The sequence below is a fragment of the Drosophila busckii genome, chromosome X, assembly GCF_011750605.1.
Source record: "Drosophila busckii strain San Diego stock center, stock number 13000-0081.31 chromosome X, ASM1175060v1, whole genome shotgun sequence".
Lineage (NCBI taxonomy): Eukaryota > Metazoa > Arthropoda > Insecta > Diptera > Drosophilidae > Drosophila > Drosophila busckii.
In genome coordinates, this window is record NC_046608.1 from 15,284,795 (window position 1) to 15,303,625 (window position 18,831).

Genomic DNA, 18,831 nt, shown 5'->3' on the forward strand with positions numbered 1-18,831 from the left:
CTTTGAACTTTATGCAATCATGCAATGCATACACACTAAAGCAGCAGCTAGACAGCTCGATGTGCGTGTCTCAAGCTGCGCATAAATGAGTTACATTTAGTACTAATAGTAGACCTGAAGTTAACTATTCATTGATATTGCCATAATTAAACCTTACCCAAATACATTGAACTTTCCAGTTTTAGCATTTTGCATTTTGTTCGCCTTATTTATACATTTTTCTATAGCTATTGTTAATAAAGAAATGCACATTATTTCAAATAATAATCTTACAATTTAGTTAAATAAATCAATTATTTAAATTAGCGCACTAGCATTAAATACTTGATAATAAAACTTATTGCACTCTCTAGAAGTTCTACGAAAATAAAATATTATTAAATACAAATTAAAAAAACATAAAAAAAAGTATTTTAATAAATTCAAAAAGTTGTAGTCTAAACTATTAAAGATTTTAGCTGCGCACGCCCAAACTTTAGCACACAGCAAGCTTTAAATATTTAAATATTATTAAATACAAATTAAAATAAAATTAAAAAAAAAATGTATTGGAATAAATTCAAAAATTATGAAAGATTATGAAAGATTTTAGCTGCGCACGTCCAAAATTTAGCAGACATAACATGCTTTAAATATTTGCTTAACCGATGTCGAAAATTTGGAAGCAATTGGCTTGGGAAATATTCAAATCTAAAGCAAAGCCAGGCAAGCAGTGCAGCCAAGCAGTGCGTAAATGCCTAACAAAGTGTATCAAAAAGTCGGCTGCGCCTCAAGTTGAATGCGTGCTTTACTTCTCCTATGTTGCTTAGCTAAATTTGATATGCGTGCTGCAATTTCTTGTAATCTGATTACAATTACAGGATAAATATTGCAGTCGAAAAATATGCATAATACTTAGGAGTTGACACACTTCAGACAACTGGGTTAGCCGGTTACTAAAGCTACAAACACATATTTTAACAGCCAAAAAAAAAAAGAAGAGAGAGATACATTGACTTGTGTGGTGTTAATTGTTGGTGGTTTCGGGTTCGGTTGTTGCCCAGAACGAAAGCCATCAATATGAGAGTGGCATGCCAGCATATTAGGCGGGGGTGGTGGGTGGCTGGGTGGTTGATTCTCTTGTCGTCATTTGGCACACAGAAATAGTTGTAGACCTATAAATATCTCAGCTGCTACGTCAGTCAGTCGCTGTGTTTGATCAATAATCAAAGAGCAGCAGTAGCAGCAGCAGCAATAACAACAACAACAATAACAATAGCAACCAGTGTAGCGGCAACAACTTTATTTTGTTGCACAATTGCCACTTGCCGCAAATTGTGCGCAGTGTTTTGTTCGACTATTAATTAATAAATATTGTAATTTTGTCATTGCAGCTGCACTGCCGCTTTAACAACAATTAAATACTGCCTGCCTGTTTATAAAAAGGATTTTACTATTATTATTATTATTAGTCTCTAAACGGAAGTACTGACAATAAAAATGGGACGTAAAATCACCGTGGCCGTGACCACGCTCAATCAATGGGCGCTGGACTTTGAGGGCAATATGGCTCGCATCCTGCAGTCAATACTGGAGGCCAAGGATATGGGCGCCAGCTATCGCACAGGACCAGAGCTGGAAATCTGGTAAGTCAACAAGTCGTGCTCTGGGCCGCAATTCAATTGTTTACAAATCTAGCCAAGTTTTTAGTTTGCTCACTTATAATTGTGCCCTAGAAATAAATGTACTTATTTCAAATGAAATAAAAAAAATACCTTAACAGTTTTAAATTGCTTTAGAATTGATTGTTAAAGATTTTATTTATTATTATAATGCAGTCAGTCTGCAATCTTTTATCAATTAAAATTAAAGCATAAAATAAACTGAAAGTGTAATTATTTTGAATTAGAAAACTTCAATTTTATTTTGTTTTTACTTTTTTCTATAAATTTGGGTTTATACATAATCAAAATCGTTAAGTTTATAAAATAAAATTAAAGCATAAAAAATAAACTAAATGAAGGTTTTTATATACTCGTAGGTATTTTTTAAATAAAAAAAAAGTGAATAAAATAGCTTAAATTAAATTATTGCTTGTACTTACTTGATTTATCTAATCTAATTAATAACATAAATATAAAGTACCAAATTGTTTTGCTTATTAAATGAAATCAATACAAGTGACAAATAAAATCAATTAAATTATAGCTATCAAAAATATATAAACTAAACAAAAATTTTAATTTATACATTTTTGTTACACACTTATGCGTTTTTACTTAAAGTACTTAAATCATAAATCTTTTCATTTACAGCGGCTATAGCTGCGAGGATCATTTTCGTGAGCCCGATACCTTTTTGCATTCATGGGAGACGCTGCTGGAGATTATGATGTCGCCCATATGGTAAGCCAAGCCAAGAGCTCAGCTAGAGCTAGAAACTAATCCTCTGTGCTTGTTTGTAGCGAGAACATCCTGGTGGACGTGGGCATGCCGGTGATGCATCAGAACGTGAGCTACAATTGCCGCGTGGCGTTCTACAACCGGCAGCTGCTGCTGATTAGGCCCAAGATGGCGCTCTGCGATGATGGCAACTATAGGGAGACGCGCTGGTTTACCGCATGGACGAAGGCGCTGCAGACGGAGGAGTTCCAGCTGCCGCGCATGATTAGCGAGCACACGGGCCAGCTGACTGTGCCATTTGGCGATGCAGTGATTGCCACGCGGGACACTTGCATTGGCTACGAGATCTGCGAGGAGCTGTGGAATGTGCGCAGCAAGCACATCGAGATGTCGCTGGCGGGCGTTGAGCTGATTGTGAACGGATCGGGCAGCTATATGGAGCTGCGCAAGGCGCACATTACCACCGATTTGATACGCAATGCGAGCTTCAAGGCTGGCGGCGCCTACTTGTTCAGCAATCTGCGCGGCTGCGATGGACAGCGTGTCTACTTCAATGGCTGCTCGGCCATAGCGCTGAATGGTGATCTGCTGGCGCGTGGACAGCAGTTTGCGCTGCAGGATGTGGAGGTGACGCTGGCCACCATCGATCTGGAGGAGATACGCGCGTATCGCGTTAGCTTGCGCTCGCGCTGCTCCACGGCGGCGGGTGCGGCGGCTTATCCGCGCATACGCTGCGACTTTGAAATGTCCACGCATAGCGATATATTCAAGACATCGACGCCGCCGCTGCAGTTTGCCTATCATACGCCCGAGGAGGAGATTGCCTTGGGGCCCGCCTGCTGGCTCTGGGACTATTTGCGTCGCTCTGGCCAGGGCGGCTTCTTTCTGCCGCTGAGCGGCGGCGTCGACTCCAGCAGCTCTGCCACCATAGTGCACTCCATGTGCCGCCTCATTGTGCATGCCGTGCAGCATGGCGATGCCCAGGTGCTCTACGATATACGCAAAATATTGGCGGACAGCGACTACACGCCGGACAATGCCGCCGCCCTGTGCAATCGACTGCTCGTCACCTGCTTCATGGGCAGCGTCAATAGCAGCAAGGAGACGCGTCGTCGTGCCGCCCAGCTGGCCAATCAGCTGGGCAGCTATCACATTGAGATCAGCATCGATCTGGCCGTCAATGCGCTGCTCAGCATCTTCAATGCCGTCACCGGCCTGACTCCAGTTTTTCGCAAACAGGGCGGCTGTGCTCGTCAGAATCTGGCGCTGCAGAATATCCAATCACGCATACGCATGGTCCTGGCCTATATCTTTGCCCAGCTGATGCTTTGGGTGCGCAATCGTCCCGGTGGCCTGCTCGTCCTCGGCTCGGCCAATGTCGATGAATCGCTGCGTGGCTATCTGACCAAATATGATTGCTCATCGGCGGACATCAATCCCATTGGCGGCATAAGCAAGACTGATCTGCGTCGCTTTCTCACCTATGCCAAGGATAAGTAAGTTCAACAAAATCAGTATTCAAATTCACATTAGCATAGCAAAAATAATTATCACAGTCATACATGCTGCATAGATTCGATTCGAATATAAAATATAAAATAATTGAAATATTTCACCTCAGTATTATTCCAATATTTATTTTTTTTGCCTCAGAGCTTTTTATATCGTTCATAAAAATCAGCAGACAATTAACTAATATATGTTAATTTGCATTTAAGAACATTTTAATCAATGCTTCAAATACAACTCTCAATATAAACTTAGCTACTGGTCCATAGGCCAAAGCTTTGAGCACAATTTAACTGAGAGCATGATAAGTAAAGTAACGGTTAAGCTTTGTGCACAAATTCCGTCCGCGCCCAACCCTTCAGTTCAACAGCCAATCACTGAACGTTAACGGAGAGAGCACCTTTTACTTATTGTAACAAGACTGAGAGCAGTCTGCCTCTCACGCTCAGTTTCTACCTGCAGTTAAAGTCCTATCACCCAAGCCCACCCACACAAAAGCGCAGCGACGCTCTCGCTCAGTTGCGAAGCGATCGAGCCCAAGCAAACGAACGAGAGATGCGCGCAGCACTGCTCTCTTTCTCTAAGCTACGACCGAAGAGCAGCCTTAGCTAACATGAGTGTATGTGTGTGTTTGTGCTTTTGTGTGTGTGTGCTCAAGCCCAGCAGCTCAGTTGCGTTTTGGCTGTTAGCGACTGTAATCAGTCCGATTATTTTTCAATTATGATTTAATTGAATAATGGTAATTAATTTTCAATAGCTATAATTTATATGGCTGTGTCTATACACACATATTTGTATTCTGCTTGTTTATTTGTATATTAATAGAAAAAAACAAATCGAGAGAATTAAGCTATAGCTCTATTTATTCAGTTTGTCAGTCATTCGCAGATTATCACTTACAACCATATTTATGCTGAATGAACGAAATGAAATAAATAATTTAATAAAATTTAGTAACCAGTAGTAGTAAATAATGATAAAAAAAAACATGACAGTATATTATTTGGTATGATTAATTTGAAATAACTTTTTTAGAAAATGATTGAAATGCCTTTTATAATTTTACAGATATAATCTGCCCGTGCTGGGATCTATCATAGAGGCGCCACCCACAGCTGAGCTGGAGCCGCTGCAGGAGAATGGCGAGCTGATGCAAACGGACGAGCAGGATATGGGCATGAGCTATGCCGAGCTGAGCGAATATGGACGACTCCGCAAGCAGGCATTCTGTGGTCCATATAGCATGTTCTGCAAGCTGGTGGCCACCTGGAAGGGTGACCTCAGTCCCAAGGAGGTGGCCGACAAGGTGAAACACTTCTTTCGCTGCTACGCCATCAATCGCCATAAGATGACTGTGCTGACGCCATCGGTGCATGCCGAGAGCTATAGTCCGGATGATAATCGCTTCGATCATCGTCCGTTCTTGTATCGCGCCAACTGGAGCTGGCAGTTCAAGGCCATTGACGATGAGGTGGACAAACTGCAGCCCATCTATACGCCCTCTTCCACGCAGCTGCGTCCCAGCAGCGATGACCTCTTGCTCTCGCATGATACCAGCACACAGCGCTCCTCGCATTTGGACGACTCCAAGCACTCGTCGCCACTGTCATCTGCTTCGCTAGATGTGGGCGTCTCCACCGCAGCACTGCCACGCATGGATACACCGCCGCCACTAGGCAAAAAGCCCAGCGGCTACTCCAAGGTGCATGTCAATGTGCTGGGCAAGATCAAGGATCGCACTGGCATACCCGTTTAGACCATGTGCGCGACCATGTCTCTGCTTCTACTAGTGTCTTAAAACTGTTGAAATATTGTCTTTTTTTTTAACTCAAATCCTTATATACCTTATATATACAACGATATCTTACGTGTATATAGTCTTAAGCAATCTACGAAAATTGCAGATTGTGTAAGTTTTTACAACTGTTGTTTGTTTTCTTGTGCTAAGTTTATCAAAATTGTTTTTATTCAAAATACACACAAATTATTCTATACATACAAAATCAGCATCAAATTGTTGAATACAATTATCATAAGCATTAATATTCTAACGCACAGTTACACTTCTTACACTATCTAATATTTAAGAATGTGTTTTAAATTTACTTTAACTGCAGGTTAGTTAGTCACATCGTTTTATAAATTTCCATTTATTTGCATACAAGATATAAAAATAAAAATGGAATTGATTAGGCAGCGAATTAGCAAACATTAAATTTGTAGAAACTTCAAAAATTAATGCAAATGAAATAAAAATTAATACACGCAAATAATGCCCAGCTAGTAAGCAAATTCTGTAGTGTGCGCTTGTAGCATAAACAAACACCGATTAGTTAAACTAATCTCCATAGTTGCTTAGCCCAAATGAAATTTTTATGTGACTCGATAAAATTGAAATTAGCCACTTGGCAAACAATAACCTCGCTGATAACAATGTAGCACAAATAAAAGGCCTTAGCTAAACTGGTTTAACTAATTCATACATAATTATTACATAAGCACATTATACTCAAACTCAACTCAATTAGCAGACAAATCCATTGTCTAAGAACAAGCTTAACTATAAAGCACAAACAATTTTATATCTATATGAATTAAAGTAGCGCCTAGTGTACACAAACACCTCAGATAGTCGATTTACAAATTATACAAATTAAAGCTAACTTTAGTGCACACAAGAATGTTTTTGGTAAATTATATTTTTGTTTTTTGTAGTCACACACACACACACACACACACACAGAATTTTGTAGCCATTTGATTATATACAATACTAAATATATAATTGCATATACATGCTGTTTATGCTGTATGTGCATTAGTTAACAAATTGTTTTGTTTGTTTACTTCTCCTCCTCCCACAACTGCTCGATGCGCACGCCTTCAAGTCCAGCTGCCCAGGCAAATATGGTCCGCATGTGCTTCGCATGCAGATGATAAATGAGATTTGCATTAATGTCCTTGCCATGCAGATAGTCCACAATGCGACCCTTCTTATGATCCAGCACCATTTGGCCGCGTGTCTGTGTGCCGCTTAGCTCCACGCTGGCATAATAGCCGCGCTGCTGGGCAATAACATGACTGGGAAATAGATAAGCGGCTATAAGCAGCGCATCGCAGGTTAACCACTTGACAAAACCGCGGGGTACAAACACGTTTGTCTCTACGCGATTCATAAGCTTTATAAAATCGCTGTTCACAGCTCCCAACACGTTGAGGCGCCAATCTAGAGTTAGATCCAGCTCCTCATCAATGCACGTTTCCCAGGGTAGTATTAGCGCTGGTTGCTTTAATCGCTCCAATACTATAAAGGCAGCCTCGGGATCCAGCATGAAATTAAACTCTGCACTTTTCGTCGCATTGCCTTTGCCATGGATGTTGCCACCCATAATATACACATTACCAATTTTGTCCAAAAATGCATCGCCATAAAGATTTATGCACATGGCAAAATTTGTCAGCGGTCCTATGAGTATATAATCAATCTGTCCCGGAAATTCGCAGGCTAAGCGATACATCGCATTTACGGCATGCTCGGAACATAGCTGCTGCTCCTCATTGATCTGCGGATAGTCGCCCACATCGCCCAAACCGTCCTTGCCATGAAAATCTGAATAAGGCTTCCAATTGGTGGGTAAAATGGGTCCACTGCAGCCTTTATATACAGGAATCTGTTAAATAGCACAACAGTTATGTATGTATATCACTTATCCATATTGTCATACTTACGTCCATTCTTTTTACTGCTGAGAGCACACGCATTGCATTCTTTGTCGTATTTTCAATGTCGGCATTGCCCCTAACACATGTAACGGCCGTTAGCTTAAACTTCTGTATAGGGATTGACTCGGGAATTTCACATTTAAAGGACTTAAGATATTCCTCGGCTCGCAATAGCATCAGCAGTCCCCAAGCATCATCGATACCAATATCACAGTCGAAGACCACGCGCCGTACACTCTTCTCCATTGCTCCACTGATCTTCCGTCTTTGAGCGCAATTTTGGTTCTTTCCGTGAGAGCGTGAGAGTGTTGACAATTCAGCATTTTTCCCGTCAAATCTGGCTTTCTGCACAGTCCAATTGGGCGAACAATAGGAAATACAATAGATCAGACTGCGTAGCGTATTGTTGTATTTATTTAATTGCCACATGGATGACAGTGTAGGCAGTTTATAAATTGATTTGTCGATTATTCAACCCGTAATCGTAAGGGCTTGGTAAGGAGCTATCGCACTTGCGCATATTATCGATACATTGTTGCATTTGCATAGGCCCAAAAAATGCCAACCTAAATAGTTGGCTGTGCGCTTATTATATGTATATATATATAAATATATATCACAAATTTAAAGACGAATACATTTTGATTCTGATACGTGCTCTCCCGAAACTCCTGCTTTAGTCGAAAGTGCGCGACGCGATATGAGCGACGCATGCGAACGGGAGCAACGCAGCGAAAAGTGCGCCTCGCCGAAAACTGCATCAGCAACGCCGTCGATGACGTTGGCTTCGACAGCCTTGGAATCGCAATTGCACAAAACAACAACAACAACAGCATCATCAACAGGCCAACAACAACAACAGCAGGAAGTGGCCATGAGTAGTACAGGTGGTAATGCAGCTGCATCAACAGCAGCGGGACACCAGCAGCCGCAACAACAACAACAACAAATGCAACAACAACAACAACAACAAATGCAGCGACCTAGTGAAAATGATATGCGTGAGCTGCGCGAAATAAAACAATTGCTTTGGGGCGATATGGTGCGCGAAGATGTATTCAACCGTTGGTCTCAAGGTAAGTTCAGATGCAGCTGTCTGATGCACCCACCCATGGGATGGCCCAACACCACCCATCGATATGCGCGCGCTTTTTTCTTCACAACTAACTGTATGCATGTGTTTCGTGTATGTATACTAAAAACACAATTGCAGGTTTTGAGTTTAGTGATGTGGAGCCGTCGGCTTTGGTGCAAAAACAGGGCGGTCCTTGTGCTGTGATAGCGCCCGTGCAGGCGTACTTGCTTAAGATAATTATCATGGACATGCCAGGCACACATTTAGCCAAGGTAAGTTACCACACCACCCACCCAATACCCACTCAGCACAGCTGTGCTGTTCGTTTTAACTAAAATTATTAAATTATAAAATTATATTATTATCGCACCCATCGCACACAGCTGCCCAGTGACAAATGCCAGAGTCTGCTGATTGAGGCGCTGTGCAATATATTGCAAAATTGTCGAGCGCCGCGCTTTAAAATTGTCACTCTACAGCGTCGTTCAACCAAAGAGCATCGCATGTCAGCATCGTCGTCGCCCGCCACTAACCCCAGCGATGTACAAGAGGCAGAGGAAGCCACTGAGGCAGCATCTGGAGCGGATGCAACGTTGGAGAGTCGCTTGGACTGGGATTTTGATTTCGAACTGACACCGGAACAGTTCCATGAGCGCCTGCACACAATATATTTTGATCAGATTATAGATGTTGCACGTTACTATATGGCCAACCAACAGCAATTGCAACAGACCTATGGGGTGCTATTATTCATGTACTCGGTATTTCTAACCAAGGGCACGGAGCAGGTCACTTCAGAGATATCGGATACATCCGAGCCGCTAATACATAGCACATATGGCTATGGCGCACAGTCGTTGATCAACTTAATGCTTACTGGACGTGCCGTTGCGCATGTTTGGGATAATGAACAGGATGTGGGCGGTCTCAAATTGCGCGGAATTTGTGAGCAGAGCGATATTGGCTTCATAACACTTATGGAGCAAATGCGTTACTGCACAGTCGGCTCATTCTTTAAGAATCCGCGCTTTCCCGTTTGGGTTATGGGCTCCGATACGCATTTAACTGGTAACTTGCATATCAAATATTTCAAATGAGTAGAAACAAATTATAATATATTCGCTTGTATTACAGTATTGTTTAGCTATGAACAGAGGCTAGTATCGCCGGAGACAGCATCAGAGACAGGACGTCGCATATTTAAGTCATACGATCCGGAGGGCAATAATTTCATATCGAGCACTTTGCTACGTGATGTGCTACAAGCATTGGATCTGGTCAGCGAACCGGCATAGTAAGTTGTGTCCTAGCTGTTTCCATTTGTTTGCTTACATACTTCTTTATTTTAGTGTAAATCTCATGCAAAAGCGTCTGGATCCAGAGAATCTGGGCATCATACTGCTAAATGCTTTCATGGACGAGTTCTTTCCACAGGAACGTCAATCGACGCCTGACACATTCGAGCTAATGCACTACAATGGCATACCAGGATCCAATGATAATAACAAGGCGAGAAAGCATAGATATTTAAACAAAACTATAGCTGCAAGCCCTTGCACTTATTTGTGTTTGAGCTTTGACTGTAACTTAACTAATAATATTGTTCATCTCTAGGTGCGTTATTACTTTGGTTCGGCTATATTGCTGGAGGCCGATCTCAAATCCATATGCACCTCGAATCCGATGGTCACCTGTCTCCAGACCAAGTGGCCCAACATAGAGATCAACTGGCATGATACGTATATGCCTTCATTGAATTGAATTGATGTTCTCAACTAAAACAGCTAAAAATATGTAAAGCAAAGTGTTTAGCAGACGTAATCTATGCTAGAACAACAGCTACCAAAACAATAAATAAAACAAAAATAATATGAAGAAGATGAATATAAGAACTATTGTAACAGTGACGGCCAGTAGATGCCCATGCACATCTTTATTTCAAACACAATTTCAATTGTTTATTAATAATTTATTGAACAAAAAAACAAAACGTTTAAAAAACAACCAAAAAAATGCAAACAAGCAAACAAAACAAAAAAAAAACGCATAAAAAAAGAAAAAACCAACTAACACTCTTACACTCTCACACACACACATGCATACACACATAAAAGACACATATACACGTACATATGCATAGTCAATATGCATGTATTCAATTTGCAACAATAATATTTAAAGCAAGAAAAATTATACGAAAAAGAAAACAAAAGCGAAAAGTGAACGCATCAATTATGCATAAAACATATTGACGTCTAATTATTTGTTTGCCATTGTAATTATAAGAAAACAAGAAAATATTGTATACCCCAACATACAGATAAAATATTTCAATTGCAATTGCAGAATTAACAAACATAAACGTAATTATACTAAAAAGAAGAATAACAATAAAACAAAATATAAGTGTACACCATATGCAAAATACTTACACATTGTGGACGAAAAAAATATTATTTTTCTTTTGTTGAAGGCCTTTTAACAAATTACATGTAGTGTTTGAAAGAATTTAATAAAATTAAACAAAACCAAGCTAAAAAAGCGTGAACAATGAAAGCAAAATATTTTAAGCATCAGATACGGTAAGTACAGTAAGCACTCGGTAAAGCGAACATTTCCTCTGGCTTAGGAATGGACATATTCCAATTTTCCCCAACCTGTCCCAATTCATACATGTCAGGTAACTTAACAAATGACGTGTTCCTTTCTCGGCAAAATTTGCAAATACAAAAGGCCATATACATTCTTTTTTTCTTTGAGTATGTATTTATAATTAAATCAAATTTGGTTTTCAAGAAAAAAATTTGTTAATTATTGGCTAACGCCGTACTTAAACATAATCTAGATAAAAGTGCAGCATTTTTTACTTATTTTTGTTTTGTTTCTGCTTGCGAAAGTTAAATTTCTCAATAGGCTTAGTTTCCATTGTGTTTCAAGTCAACCAATTGCTTTTAAACAATTGGTTATATGTTTATATATATATATGTGTATGTTATCGCTATAGCTATCGGCATTTACTGTTGGTTGCAGTTATGGTTTACTTTTCCTCACACCACTCGTTCTCCTTGCGGACCTGCTCCTCTTCGGCGGGAGTGAAATCCTTTTTAATGTTGAACGTCTTGCGTATATCCTCCGGAGTTTTGCCCTTAATCATATTGGCCACAGTCTTGCAAGTAAGTTCCAACAAGCCCTTGATATCAAGATAATTAGCCGCCAAGATGAGCTCAAAGAGTGTTCCCTGATCCACCTTTAGAAAATCGGCATCCCATGAGGTTATATCGTCCGTACGTTTCTCCTTGCTCTCATCATCCTCGGTGGGTTGTGGATCGTCCTTGTGATAATTGGCCCAGGTGAGCACCTTTCGCAAGATTGTCGAATTTACATTCGGCAATGGGACGATGGCGTTCTCATCTTCCTCCATGCCACAATCTTCCAACATAGTACGTATAGTACCTGAGCATTTGGCAATTTGAATGTCAGTGTCGAAGATCTCCTCATCCGATGACTGCAACTTGATGTTAGGCATTTTAAATCTGAAAATCAATGAAAAATTACTGTTATTAACGAAATTATATCCATATAAAACTAAGCGGTTGACTGAACCGAACTAACACCAATGCACACCACGCATACAGGCTTATGTGTGGTAGACATACATATACGCCGTGGTATACAACACAAGTGCAAGTAAATGCATACATAATGTATTATGCACCCATGGTTAAATACACTATATTTGCGGAAAGCAGATACATATGTAGGTTTATAAACTAATTTAAAACAAAAAGTGACCAAATATTTTTGATTTTTCAACAATGGCGGCGCATTTCATTACTCATGGAAACTTACCACAATTAAATGAGACGTCTAGAGTGCTTCAAAGAGAAAATTGCGTTTTGTGTATGATTATAATTCGATACGAACTATAAAAAGCTATATTTGAATACGTGTTTTCTTCACGGCGTGTAGATAGAGTTTAGGTGTTTATTGTTAAATACCAATCTAATATTTCTATGAAAATACACACACAATTGAGAGTACTGTTTTCTTGTCTTGTCAACCACAGGGATGATAGTGTCTGGTCAAAAAGTGGTGCTATACATTTTTTGTACTTATCGGCTTCTGCGCAAGTTCACCAGTTTCTCTTATTGTTGTTGCAAATTAATCGAGCACATTTTTTCCGATTACAGCTCATGCGCGCTCTAGTAGAAGGCTTCTTTGATAGTACAAATAAAAGTGACAGCTTATTTTAAGTTTACTATCTTATATGTTATTATTTGTGTAAAAAAAATGCCGACAGAGCTGCATAAATTTTTAAAATTTAAATCGCAATCTCAACTTTTCCCGCAGCTGGTCTTCAAAAGCAGCTAGATTTGACGAGAAAAAAGTGAATTTGGCAGTTCTGCCGCCTAGTGTGAATGCAGTGCGAAGTGAAAAATACGTCACAAGCACAAGTGTGTTCTTCATATAAATTAAAAAGTTTTAGACAAAATTTATGATTTCAACGAATTTTTTAGTTACTAACAAAAGATTCGTGCAATACACTGAATATATACAGCCGATGAGGAGAAGAACGCCAGACAATTAAAGTGTAGGTTGGAGAGAGAAAAAACTAGTAGAATTTCTATTGAGTGTTGTTGGCGCTTGTGTGTACCAAGTTCCCGAGTTCCGAGCCGTGAAGAGTCAACGCTGCCGCAGCCATCGTCGTCGCCAGCAGCTGCCTGTCAACGTTCAGCTTATGGCAACTGTCAAAATCAACTATAGTTTTTATTTTAAAGGTATAAAGGTAAGCAAAAAAAGAAAATAACTAAAAAGAAAAGAAAAAGAAATAACTAATTGCATTTGTGTGCGAGAAGAAGCTCATCGTTTTGCCTGCCCGGGCGTCTGTGTGAGAGGGGTTTCGCATTCGTACATATAAATGTGTGAGTTTGTGTGTGTGTGTGTGTGCGAAAACAAGAAGCAGAGGGCGGTGGGCTTGATGCGTGCGTGCGTATAAATGTACAACATATATGTATACACGTATATGTAAAGGTGTGAGTGTGTTTTGCACGAGTGTCAGTGTGTATTGGGACAAAGCGATGCGGCGACAGCAGCGCACTTCATTTCAGCTGCTGAAAATATAAAAAAACACTCGCATATAATTGCATAAAAGTATTAAGTATTTAGAAAATATGCACATTTAGCATGTGTATGTGAATGTGTATATGTATGTGTATGTGTGTAAGTATAGCAAACAATAAGAATTTGCGAACTTGTGACAGCAACAGCATACATATGTATCTATGCATGTTCGCATATATACATATGTATGTGTATGCATGTGCTTTTATATACATATATGTATGTGTGTGTGTGTATGCGTGTTTGTATGTTTATTTATCGATGTTTTCTGCTGCTGTGTTACCCATTTCCCATTGAATTTCCATTTTCAGACAACTAAGGAGGCTGCAATAACAATAACAAAAACAAAAACATAAACTGACAAGCTCATAATAAAAGCGGCAGTAATAACAACAATAGGCACATCAGCAGCAAGGAAAATCAGTAGCTGAAAAGTCAGTAAAGCAAATATTGCTAAACCAAACGGCGTTTAGCCGATAATAGTGCTTTGCAAGAACAATTGCCACATAAGATGGACATAGAAACAGATCAGTCTATAGAAGCAATGGATACCCAGGATACCCAAGAGGTTGAAATAACCACAAGCGACTTACAACAACAGCAGCAACTGCAACAGGATCAAACAAATTCGCCCCAATTGCCGAAATTCAAAAATCTAATGCATTCACAATTGCAGCAACAACAACAGCAACAACAACAACAACAGCAGCAGCAACAGCTGCCACCCAGTGAAAATGGCAATATGCCGCCCCAGCAATTACTAGCGGAGAGCAGCTCCACATCGTTTGGCAATGAGCAAGAAATGACCATGGATGATGAGACTAAAGAGGATCAATTCCGGTCAGAGACCACATTCTCGTATACCGTTGAGAATGTGGGCCAGATTAAGCAGCAGCATCTCTCACCGCCCGTCTATGTGCGCATGCTGCCCTGGAAGATAATGGTTATACCCAATGACCGAGCATTGGGCTTCTTTTTGCAGTGTAACGGTGAAAATGATTCACCCACCTGGTCATGCAATGCCATCGCCGAATTGCGTCTCAAATGCCACAAGTCCGATTTGCAGCCCTTCACACGCGCTAAAATTAAACATTTGTTCTACTCCAAAGAGAACGATTATGGCTATTCGAATTTTATTACCTGGCAGGAGCTACAGGATCCGGATAAATCCTATGTGCACAACGGTTCCATCACATTGGAGGTCCACGTCATTGCCGATGCACCGCATGGCGTGCTCTGGGACTCAAAGAAGCATACAGGCTATGTGGGCTTGAAAAATCAAGGCGCCACCTGCTACATGAACTCCCTGCTGCAAACTCTGTACTTTACCAATTCACTGCGTCTTGCTGTCTATCGCATACCCACTGAGGCTGACGATAGCACCAAGTCGGTGGGCTTGTCTCTGCAGCGTGTCTTCCATGAGCTGCAATTCGGCGATCGTCCCGTCGGCACCAAGAAGCTAACCAAATCCTTTGGCTGGGAGACTCTCGATTCGTTCATGCAACACGATGTGCAGGAGTTTCTCCGCGTTCTTCTCGACAAGCTCGAGTCAAAGATGAAGGGCACTTGCCTCGAGGGCACCATACCGGGTCTCTTCGAGGGCAAAATGTCATCGTACATCAAATGCAAGAATGTTGATTACAACAGCACACGCTACGAGACCTTCTACGATATTCAGCTAAATATCAAAGACAAGAAAAATATCTTCGACTCCTTCCAGGATTATGTGGCATCCGAAACGCTTGAGGGTGACAACAAATATGATGCCGGCGTTCATGGATTGCAGGTGAGAGACTCAGACTGATATAATAATAACAGTAACTTTTCAAAAGATTTGAATTCAAATCATCTTCGTTTACTAAATGTATATTCTTGTTTCCACAGGAGGCGAGCAAGGGCGTCATATTCACATCATTCCCGCCAGTGCTGCATTTGCATTTGATGCGTTTCCAATATGATCCGATCACAGACAGTTCCATTAAATATAATGATCGCTTCGAGTTCTATGAGAATATCAATTTGGATCGCTATCTGGCGGAGCGTGAGAAGACACCGGCGGACTATGTGCTCCATGCAGTGCTTGTGCATTCGGGCGATAATCATGGCGGTCACTATGTGGTCTTCATCAATCCCAAGGCCGATGGTCGCTGGTTCAAGTTTGATGACGACGTGGTGTCCAGTTGCCGGAAGCAGGAGGCCATTGAGCAGAATTATGGCGGCATGGATGATGAGATCTCATTCCATGCCAAATGCAGCAATGCCTATATGCTCGTCTATATACGAGAATCGGAGCTGGATCGTGTGCTGGGCGATATACCGGAAACTGAGATCTCCAGCGATCTGGTGGAGCGTCTCGATCTGGAGAAGCGCATTGAAATGGCGCGACGCAAGGAGCGCAGCGAGGCGAATCTATATATGAACATACATGTTATACTCGAGGAGTACTTTGAGTCGCAGCAGAAGCGACGTCTATTCGACTTGGAGAAAACCCATCAGCGCCCATTTAAACTAAAGAATAATCAAACTGTCAATGAGATGGTCGAGATGCTGGTCAAGGCATTCGGAGTGCCACGCGACCGCATGCGCATGTGGAACATGTGCACGGCCCAAACGCAAAAGTTCCTGCATTTTGATTTCGAGGCAGAGGCAACACGCACTTTGGAGCAGATACCGCCGCCGCAAAAGCCCTGGGTCATCTTCCTGGAGCTCGCCTCGCCGGAGAGCACAGCAGCATTGCTACCATTCAATCCCAAAACGGATGTGCTGCTCTTTCTCAAGTATTATGATGCGCGCAACAAGCGCTTGAACTACATTGGCTGCACCCAGCAGCCGCTGAGTCGTCGCTTGGGCGAATTGGTGCCCGAAATCAATCGCAAATTGGGCTTCGAGGAGGACACTGAGCTGACGGTGTTCGATGAGTATGCCGACAAGAAGATCGGCAATTTGAATGAGCCCATTGAGAATGTGCTCTATATAACGCAGGATCATCTCCAAGGTCCTATTTTGATATTCGAACGCGACAATGTGGATATGAAATTGGATTTGCCCACCGTTGAGGATTACTTCCTGGATCTGGTATATCGCATTGAGATTATATTCACCGACAAATGCAATGCCAACGAGCCCGACTTTACACTTGAGCTATCCAATCGCTATAACTACGATCAGCTAAGCAATGCCGTTGCCGAGCGTCTCAACACAGATCCACAGAAGCTACAATTCTTCATGGGCATCAATAACTACAAGGAAACAGCGGGCAATGCAGTGCCCTATACATTCAAAGTAAGTTCAGGCGAGCAAATCATATGAATAAGTTTAGCATTATGGCAGTGGCTCAAGCAATTATCCATTATGATGGATGACTCAGTTTCTGAGTGAATCATAATAATCCCTTCAAATTGTGTCTTCTATTGCAGCCCTACAGACAAATTATAAAAATTGAGTTTTGCTTTTAAATGGATGTTTATAATCTAATCTCTAATCTGTTTTGTTTCCAGGGCACCATTAAGGATCTGCTATCCTATACCAAGCAAAGCACACCAAAGCGCATTTACTATCAGCGCTTGTCGCTGAGCCTACATGAGCTAGACAACAAGAAGCTGTTCAAGTGCATTTGGGTATCGCATGATTTGAAGGAGGAGAAGGAGCTGGTGCTGTATCCGAATAAGAATGACAATGTCAAGGGTTTGCTGGATGAGGCGGCCAAGACGATATCATTTGCCGAGAATAGCCGCCGAAAGTTGCGTCTGATGAAGGTGGGCAATCATAAGATAATGGCCGTATGCAAGGATGACATACCGCTGGAGACGCTCATAAGGACAAATGAGTCCATCACCACTACGCAGGGCACACAAAAGATTTTCCGCATCGAAGAGATTGGGCCCGACGAGATGCACATTGGCGAGAACGAGATGCTAGTGCCGTGTGCTCACTACAGCAAGGAGCTATACAATTCGTTTGGTACGCCATTCCTAGCCAAGGCACGCCATGGCGAACCCTATGGCGCCTTCAAGCAGCGCATACAGAAGCGTCTCTGTGTGCCCGAGAAGGAGTGGGAGAACTACAAGTTCACGATTATCTCAGTGGGACAGAATGTGGACATCAACGATAACACACCCGTCGATCTGGAGGTATATCGCTCATGGACTGGCGGCCAGTTGCCGTTCTTTGGGCTCGATCACATTAACAAGTCGCGCAAGCGCAGCTCACTCAACTTCTCTGAGAAGGCAATCAAAATTTACAACTAATCGAAGAGAGAGAGGAGAGAGCAGCGAACGCAGCAGCGCAGCAAACAGAGTGCAACTAAATGTGAGTGCACACTATGTATGTGTGTGAGTGTGAGTGCGAGTGTGTGTATGTGCATATGTATGAATGAAAGAATTTGTGTGTGTGCGTGTGTGCAGCGTTGCAATTATTATTGAAGCGACAAATGAGATCAAAATCAAAGCAAATGGCAAGCAAGCTTCCCATACAGATGCGCAACAACAACAACAACAGCAAGTGGCATAACAACAATAATAATAGGAGCAGCACTACCGAAGAAATTTTCAACTTCCACAACCCAAACATCCAGCCAATGGGGAAACTATACTACATTATATTTAAACAAACTGCAACATTAACAAAAATCAAAATTATTCAAGTGTGTGTGTGTGTGTGAAGTGGAGTGCTTATGTTTAAACAAAACAGCAACAAATGCACACTATAGCACAATCAGTAAGCAATCCAAAGCTCTTTTTAGTTCCGATATAACAAGTTTTTAATTAACATTTTTATTCATTTGTTTTCAAAGCAAATGCTTGGAGGCCTCTGCAGCTGAGAAAGAGTAAGAGAGAGTGCGCGAGAGAAAAAGAGAGAGAGAGAGAGAGCATAATGCGGAATAAAAATTGTGTTAATTTCAATTACTAAACAAAATATACCATATACTCCATTTATTCTTTCCTATACACATATATTTTTGTTTTCGCCTCCAATTGTAATACATTTCGAATTTATACAAAGTGTTAACTAGTTAAGTGTCCA

The 18,831-nt window shown here is 41.3% G+C and overlaps 5 protein-coding genes across 6 annotated transcripts in view; 3 read left to right on the forward strand and 2 right to left on the reverse strand.

Annotated features, from left to right (window-relative positions):
• LOC108606375 (glutamine-dependent NAD(+) synthetase) overlaps nucleotides 1-6,716 on the forward strand; it is a 32,079-nt gene extending 25,363 nt beyond the window's left edge. Inside the window, exons 4-7 of one of the 2 annotated variants that reach the window (XM_017996430.1) lie at nucleotides 1,374-1,625; nucleotides 2,295-2,384; nucleotides 2,444-3,877; nucleotides 4,959-6,716. In XM_017996430.1, coding sequence (XP_017851919.1) covers nucleotides 1,480-1,625; nucleotides 2,295-2,384; nucleotides 2,444-3,877; nucleotides 4,959-5,646 — 2,358 coding nt within the window. In that variant the 5' untranslated portion in view covers nucleotides 1,374-1,479 and the 3' untranslated portion in view covers nucleotides 5,647-6,716. The remainder of the gene's footprint in view (nucleotides 1-1,373; nucleotides 1,626-2,294; nucleotides 2,385-2,443; nucleotides 3,878-4,958) is intronic. The other variant, XM_017996429.1, reaches the window with a different exon arrangement.
• LOC108606376 (inosine-uridine preferring nucleoside hydrolase) lies at nucleotides 6,709-8,039 on the reverse strand. The gene is made up of 2 exons (XM_017996431.1): nucleotides 7,620-8,039; nucleotides 6,709-7,561 (listed from the first exon to the last, which is right to left on the reverse strand). Exons 1-2 carry the CDS (start codon nucleotides 7,857-7,859, stop codon nucleotides 6,734-6,736), a joined length of 1,068 nt encoding a protein of 355 aa, XP_017851920.1. The 5' UTR covers nucleotides 7,860-8,039; the 3' UTR covers nucleotides 6,709-6,733.
• Nucleotides 8,040-8,213: 174 nt separating this feature from the next.
• On the forward strand, nucleotides 8,214-10,705 carry LOC108605645 (ubiquitin carboxyl-terminal hydrolase MINDY-3 homolog). Its single transcript, XM_017995428.1, has 6 exons — nucleotides 8,214-8,689; nucleotides 8,827-8,960; nucleotides 9,072-9,756; nucleotides 9,823-9,982; nucleotides 10,038-10,197; nucleotides 10,303-10,705. The coding sequence occupies exons 1-6, from the start codon at nucleotides 8,314-8,316 to the stop codon at nucleotides 10,447-10,449; spliced, it is 1,662 nt and encodes a 553-aa protein (XP_017850917.1). The 5' UTR covers nucleotides 8,214-8,313; the 3' UTR covers nucleotides 10,450-10,705.
• A 757-nt stretch (nucleotides 10,706-11,462) lies between these two features.
• LOC108605636 (S-phase kinase-associated protein 1-like) lies at nucleotides 11,463-12,752 on the reverse strand. The gene is made up of 2 exons (XM_033294346.1): nucleotides 12,538-12,752; nucleotides 11,463-12,221 (listed from the first exon to the last, which is right to left on the reverse strand). The coding sequence occupies exon 2, from the start codon at nucleotides 12,212-12,214 to the stop codon at nucleotides 11,726-11,728; it is 489 nt and encodes a 162-aa protein (XP_033150237.1). The 5' UTR covers nucleotides 12,215-12,221; nucleotides 12,538-12,752; the 3' UTR covers nucleotides 11,463-11,725.
• A 378-nt stretch (nucleotides 12,753-13,130) lies between these two features.
• On the forward strand, nucleotides 13,131-18,154 carry LOC108606799 (ubiquitin carboxyl-terminal hydrolase 7). The gene is made up of 4 exons (XM_017997261.1): nucleotides 13,131-13,474; nucleotides 14,121-15,595; nucleotides 15,694-17,091; nucleotides 17,307-18,154. Exons 2-4 carry the CDS (start codon nucleotides 14,321-14,323, stop codon nucleotides 18,054-18,056), a joined length of 3,423 nt encoding a protein of 1,140 aa, XP_017852750.1. The 5' UTR covers nucleotides 13,131-13,474; nucleotides 14,121-14,320; the 3' UTR covers nucleotides 18,057-18,154.
• Nucleotides 18,155-18,831: the final 677 nt, after the last annotated feature.

Excerpts from the sequence above, each read along its gene's own strand:
- LOC108606376 (XM_017996431.1), bottom strand. The coding sequence starts at position 7,859 with ATGGAGAAGAGTGTACGGCGCGTGGTCTTCGACTGTGATATTGGTATC. Across the intron at positions 7,562-7,619 it reads CAGCAGTAAAAAGAATGGAC|ATTCCTGTATATAAAGGCTG; the intron begins GTAAGTATGACA and ends GCTATTTAACAG.
- LOC108605645 (XM_017995428.1), top strand. The coding sequence starts at position 8,314 with ATGAGCGACGCATGCGAACGGGAGCAACGCAGCGAAAAGTGCGCCTCG. Across the intron at positions 8,690-8,826 it reads ATTCAACCGTTGGTCTCAAG|GTTTTGAGTTTAGTGATGTG; the intron begins GTAAGTTCAGAT and ends ACACAATTGCAG. Across the intron at positions 10,198-10,302 it reads GATCCAATGATAATAACAAG|GTGCGTTATTACTTTGGTTC; the intron begins GCGAGAAAGCAT and ends GTTCATCTCTAG.
- LOC108605636 (XM_033294346.1), bottom strand. The coding sequence starts at position 12,214 with ATGCCTAACATCAAGTTGCAGTCATCGGATGAGGAGATCTTCGACACT.
- LOC108606799 (XM_017997261.1), top strand. The coding sequence starts at position 14,321 with ATGGACATAGAAACAGATCAGTCTATAGAAGCAATGGATACCCAGGAT. Across the intron at positions 15,596-15,693 it reads CCGGCGTTCATGGATTGCAG|GAGGCGAGCAAGGGCGTCAT; the intron begins GTGAGAGACTCA and ends TTGTTTCCACAG. Across the intron at positions 17,092-17,306 it reads CAGTGCCCTATACATTCAAA|GGCACCATTAAGGATCTGCT; the intron begins GTAAGTTCAGGC and ends TTTTGTTTCCAG.